Source organism: Oncorhynchus masou, chromosome 13, assembly GCF_036934945.1.
Source record: "Oncorhynchus masou masou isolate Uvic2021 chromosome 13, UVic_Omas_1.1, whole genome shotgun sequence".
Taxonomy (NCBI): domain Eukaryota; kingdom Metazoa; phylum Chordata; class Actinopteri; order Salmoniformes; family Salmonidae; genus Oncorhynchus; species Oncorhynchus masou.
This window is the reverse complement of record NC_088224.1, coordinates 79,277,561-79,283,307: the sequence shown is the minus strand read 5'-3', so window position 1 is coordinate 79,283,307 and position 5,747 is coordinate 79,277,561. Positions and strand designations below refer to the sequence as shown.

General features: G+C 46.0%; 1 protein-coding gene across 1 annotated transcript; it reads left to right on the top strand.

The window, feature by feature from the left end:
* The first annotated feature begins 2,002 nt into the window (after positions 1 to 2,002).
* LOC135551551 (inward rectifier potassium channel 13-like) lies at positions 2,003 to 3,716 on the top strand. Its single transcript, XM_064982759.1, has 3 exons — positions 2,003 to 2,319; positions 2,564 to 2,900; positions 3,142 to 3,716. The coding sequence occupies exons 1-3, from the start codon at positions 2,029 to 2,031 to the stop codon at positions 3,714 to 3,716; spliced, it is 1,203 nt and encodes a 400-aa protein (XP_064838831.1). The 5' UTR covers positions 2,003 to 2,028.
* Positions 3,717 to 5,747: the final 2,031 nt, after the last annotated feature.

The following is a 5,747-nucleotide window of genomic DNA, read 5'->3' as shown; positions in this document are numbered from 1 at the left end:
TGTGTGTGTGTGTGTGTGTGTGTGTGTGTGTGTGTGTGTGTGTGTGTGTGTGTGTGTGTGTGTGTGTGTGTGTGTGTGTGTGTGTGTGTGTGTGTGTGCGTGCGTGCGTGCGTGCGTGCGTGCGTGCGTGCGTGCGTGTGTGTGTTTGCCTCCTCTGCATGCCGTATGCACCTCATGTGACGGCCTCTCTGATGGCCTCTCTCAAGCTGGCATCCCGCCACCTCAGGAAAATGAAGCACTTCTCACTGCGCTAACACATAGCCATGCTTACTATTACCCTATAGAATTTCTGTAATAACAGGCCCATGCTTGCCCTAGAGAGAAGAAGTGGTAGCTAGCAGCTAGCCTCTGCAGCCTGACTTGTAGCCTGTGCCAGTGACTAGTTCTGACTGTAAAGAATCTGTCATTGAATTAGCCAACATAAGTGCCTCAATATTCCCCATTATGACACACAATTACAGAGGTTGAAAAGTACACAATTGTTATACTTGACTAAAAGTATAGATACCTTAATAGAAACTTACTCAAGTAAAAGTGAAAGTCATCCAGTAAAATGCTACTTGAGTAAAAGTTTTAAAGTATTTGGTTTTAAATATACTTGAGTATCAAAAGTAAATGTAGTTGCTAAAATATACTTATAATAATAATAAGTGTATCAAAGTAAAAGTAAAAATATAAATCACTTAAAATTCCTTATATTAAGCAAAGCAGACTGCACCATTTTCTTGTTTTTAAAATGTATGGACAGCCAGGGGCACACTCCCACACTCAGACATTATTTACAAAAGATGCATTTGTGTTTAGTGAGTCCGCCAGGCCAGAGGCAGGAGGGATGACCACGTGTTCTCTTGATAAGTGCTTGAATCTGACCATTTTCCTGTCCCGTTAAGCATTCAAAATGTAACAAGTACTTTTGGTTGTCATTGAAAATGTATGAAGTATAAAGTGTAATATTTTCTTCAGGAATGTAGTGAAGTAAAAGTAGTCAAAAATATAAATAGTAAAGTACAGATACCCCCCAAAACTACTTAAGTAGCACTTTAAAGTATTTTTACTTTAGTACTTTACACCACTGCACAATTTTAATGTTGATGAATAAAATCCCTTACTCCAGCGAGGCTCCCACGACATTTAGCAACAATTGAATATTTTGTAACTGTCCTGATGTGTCGTCAAGGCTCAGGGCTAGTTTTTACTACCAAGTGTAATTTATCCCTTACCCAGAAAAACAGAAAAACGATAACACAATTTTACTGTGTGAATTGTACAGATATTGTACAGCTTTCGACATTTACATTATTTAAGTGTTTTGTATCAAAGGAACAGCTTTGTTAGCTGTATATTCCATCTATACTTACAGACAGTGCAGGGTTCACAGTTTACAGGCTAAAGTTACACACAGAACAATCCCTTTAAGTCCCTCTAGTCCATGATGTGAGTTAGATACAGCACTTAAAAAACATTTTGTAAAATATATGTGCAACGTTTTCTCAGCTCGTCTCTTACAGCTAGCTATATATACACAATGCAATCAAGAGACTTCATAAAAAAACACATTTAATCTCATATAAACCTCAAACATCATCATACTCTATTCTTGGTGAACCTTGTTTGAGTTCTGACAGAAACATCACATAGCCATCATATAGTCTACAGTCAGTACATGAGGATGGTGTATGTTATTTATCACAGTGATCATCCATAAAGCATACTAACATGTTGCTGAACAAGACTAGAGAACAGAAGGGAGAGAGAAGTCCCAGTCTGGTACTGTAGTGATTGTTACTGAGTCTGTTCCTCCAAGATTAAACTCACCACATTCCTGCTCTGCATGTCGCTGTGTTCCACTGACAGATACCCCACTGAGTACTTCTCTAATCACCTGCAACAACATTCTAGACGTTTCTGGAAGTTTCTGTCTCTCTCTGTCTGTCCCCTTATGTACATAACTAACTGCATAACAGTGTCAAAGTGGAATGGTAAAGTCAAAGTTGTCCATGTTTATAAAGTTGTTAGAAATGGTCTTCTATGATTCTTGGCATAATTATGCTTGTTTCCAGATACCTTCATCCTGACCTGCCCACTTGCCTGCCCTCGACCCCTCACCTCCCTTTAACCATGACAACCAAAATGACCAACGACCTGGATGGGAACAAGGTCTCCTCCTCCCCTCTCCTGTTGTCAACATCATCCCCATCCTACCTGTCGTGCCAGCGTCTGGTGACCAAGGACGGTCACTGTGCCCTGCGCTCCTCCCCTCCCTCTCCTGGCCTGTGGCCCTCCTGGGCCTCTGCCTCTGCCTGGCTGCTAGCTCTACAGGTAAAATAAATGAGTTGACGCACACCCTAAATAGTTGAAGAGGTGCTGCTGACTAAATGCAAAAGTTACACACAGACACTCTATGCACCTGATTTGCAGACATATATTAAGACTAGTCCTGGATTTAATCTCTAAATTGAGAATATTCAATGAACTTGATTATTAGACCAGGATCAGGCTTTATCTCTGTCTGGGAAACCTGCAATAATTGAATGGGTAAATATACTCTGGCTCGTCCCTGCAGGACCTGTGGGGGGCAGTGGTGTGCCTGCGCTGGCGCTGGGTCCTCTTGGCCTTCTGCACCTCCTTCGTGGCCCACTGGCTGCTGTTCGCCTGCCTGTGGTACCTACTGGCTCACTTCAATGGAGACCTGGCGGTGGAGGACCACGACGCTCCTCCAGAGGGTCACGTAGTGTGTGTCAAACACATCACCAGCTTCACCGCAGCCTTCTCTTTCTCCCTGGAGACCCAGCTGACCATAGGGTATGGCACCATGTTCCCCAGTGGGGACTGTCCCAGCGCTATAGCCCTGCTGGCGGTGCAGATGCTGCTGGGGCTCATGCTGGAAGCCTTCATCACAGGTACTTTCTAATGGAGAGGATCACTTCTCTTTCTCACTTTCTCAGTTTGTTGTTGTACCTTTCAATGCTGAGGGAACAGCTGTTTGGTCTTCATCCTGGTTATTTTACTTTCTTGTTAATATTCGGTCTTTGTTTCACTGGGTCTCTTGAGATAAAAAAAATAATAAAACATACCTAATTCTAAGGAAAATGACTGATATGTAAATCTTCACTCTCTCTCTTAACCATCCCCACCCTTCAGGTGCGTTTGTGGCTAAGATTGCCCGTCCCCAGAAGCGTGCGGGGGCAATCCAGTTCAGCCCCCAGGCGGTGGTAAGTCAGCACCAGGGCCAGCCCTGCCTCATGTTCCGGGCCACCAACCTTCTGCGCCGCCCCCTGGTGGATGTGGAGGTCAGTGCCGTCCTGTACGAAGAGAGAGACAACCAGGTCCTGCACCAGACCAACCTGGACTTCCAGCTGGACCGGCTGGGCCCCCGCCCCTGCCCCTTCTTCATCTTCCCCCTCACCTTCTACCACGTCCTGGACCGCCACAGCCCCCTTTACCCAGCCCTGCGTGAGGGCAGCACCAGCCACTTTGAGCTAGTGGTGTTTCTCTCCGCCTCACAGGAGGGCACGGGCGACGCCTGCCAGAAAAGAACGTCCTATCTGCGCCAGGAGATCCAGTTTGAGCGGCGCTTCGTGCCCGCCATGGGGCTGGACAAGCATGGCAGGTACCAGGTGAGCAGTCAGCACTTTGGCATGGCCCACTGCAAGGAGCCGCTGGACAAGGAGTGTGTGGTGCAGATCAACGGGGACGGGAGTGACAGGATGGAGTAAGGGGGGAAAGGAGGAGGGTGGAAGGGCAAAAGGGGCAGGGGAAGAGGGAGAAAGAAGGGTGGGAGGAGGGGGAGGATGGGGAGGAGGGTAATAGCTGAGAGTAGTAAGGGACAGAGACAACATGGGATGGATGGGTTCCAGGGTTTACAATGTGTGTGTGTGTGCGCGCGTGTGTGTTTGTGTGTGTGTGTGTGTGTGTGTGTGTGTGTGTGTGTGTGTGTGTGTGTGTGTGTGTGTGTGTGTGTGTGTGTGTGTGTGTGTGTGTGTGTGTGTGAGGGAGGGAGGGTAGCAACATAGGGATAAAGATAGGGGCAGAAAGGGAGAGTTAGGGGCATTATGGGAGGGACAGGTTTCTATGGCTCTGCTACCTGGTATCAGCTACCTAGTTTTTATAGTCCCGTACCTCTTCAAACATTCAACCTCCAGCTGCGTACCTCTAGCACCAAGGTCAGCGCACTCTCAAATGTTGTTTTTTTGCCATCATTGTAAGTCTACCACATACGATACATGTATTAAACATAAGAATGAGTGTGTTTTTGTCCCTGCTCGTGGGAAGTCACAAAAAGCTCTTATAGGACCAGGGCACAAATAATAATATAATGTTAATCAATAATTTACTTTTTGCTTACATATAAAACCTTATTTGTTCATAAAAAATGGTGAATAACTCACCACAGGTTAATGAGAAGGGTGTGCTTGAAAGGATGTACATAACTCTGCAATGTTGGGTTGTATTGGAGAGAGTCTCCGTCTTTTCCCGCAGTCTGTGCCTGTATTTAGTTTTCATGCTAGTGAGGACTGAGAATCCAGTCTCACATAGGTACGCGATTTGCCAAGGCAAGAAACTCTGAGCGCAGCCCTATCTAGAAATCTGGCAGTGGCTTCTGATTAAATTACATTTTCACAGAACCGCTTGTTGCAATTTCGATGAGGCTCTCTTTGTTCAGAAAACGGTAAGTGGACAGGAGGCAGGGCATGAAAGGGATAATGAATCCAGTTGCTTGTGTCGTCCGTTTCGGGAAAGTACCTGCGTAATTGCACATCCAGCTCATTCAGGTGCTTTGCTATATCACTTTTGACATTGTCCGTAAACTTGAGTTAATTTGCACACAAAAAATCATGCAACAAAAGACCTGTGTGTTGTCCTTGTTAATGCAGACAGAAAACTTCTTAATTTTGTCCCGCACATTGAATATAGTTGTGGAGAGTCCCTGTAATCCTAGATTCCGATCATTCAGGTGAGAAACAACATCACCCAGATAGGCCAGTCGTGTGAGAAACTCATGATCATACAAGCGGTCAGACAAGTGAAAATTATGGTCAGCAAAGAAAACTTTAAGCTTGTCACTCAATTGAAAAAAAACTTGTCAATACTTTGCCCCTTGATGACCAGCGCACTTCTGTATGTTGTAAAAGCGTCAGATGGTCGCTAACCATATCATTGCATAATGCATAAAATACATGAGAGTTCAGAGGCCTTGCTTTAACAACGTTTTCACTGTAGTGTCTAAAACGTCTTTCAAGCTGTCAGGCATTCACTTGGCAGCAAAAGCCTCTCGGTGGATACTGCAGTGTACCCAAAAGCCTCTCGGTGGATACTGCAGTGAACCCAAAAGCCTCTCGGTGGATACTGCAGTGTACCCAAAAGCCTCTCGGTGGATGCTGCAGTGAACCCAAAAGCCTCTCGGTGGATGCTGCAGTGTACCCAAAAGCCTCTCGGTGGATGCTGCAGTGTACCCAAAAGCCTCTCGGTGGATGCTGCAGTGTACCCAAAAGCCTCTCGGTGGATGCTGCAGTGTACCCAAAAGCCTCTCGGTGGATGCTGCAGTGAACCCAAAAGCCTCTCGGTGGATGCTGCAGTGAACCCAAAAGCCTCTCGGTGGATGCTGCAGTGAACCCAAAAGCCTCTCGGTGGATGCTGCAGTGTACCCAAAAGCCTCTCGGTGGATGCTGCAGTGTACCCAAAAGCCTCTCGGTGGATGCTGCAGTGTACCCAAAAGCCTCTCGGTGGATGCTGCAGTGTACCCAAAA

Bases quoted from the DNA above. Each gene is read 5' to 3' on its own strand.
- LOC135551551 (XM_064982759.1), top strand. From the start codon at position 2,029: ATGATTCTTGGCATAATTATGCTTGTTTCCAGATACCTTCATCCTGAC. The intron at 2,320-2,563 runs GTAAAATAAATG...TCGTCCCTGCAG, and splicing joins CCTGGCTGCTAGCTCTACAG to GACCTGTGGGGGGCAGTGGT. The intron at 2,901-3,141 runs GTACTTTCTAAT...CCCACCCTTCAG, and splicing joins GCTGGAAGCCTTCATCACAG to GTGCGTTTGTGGCTAAGATT.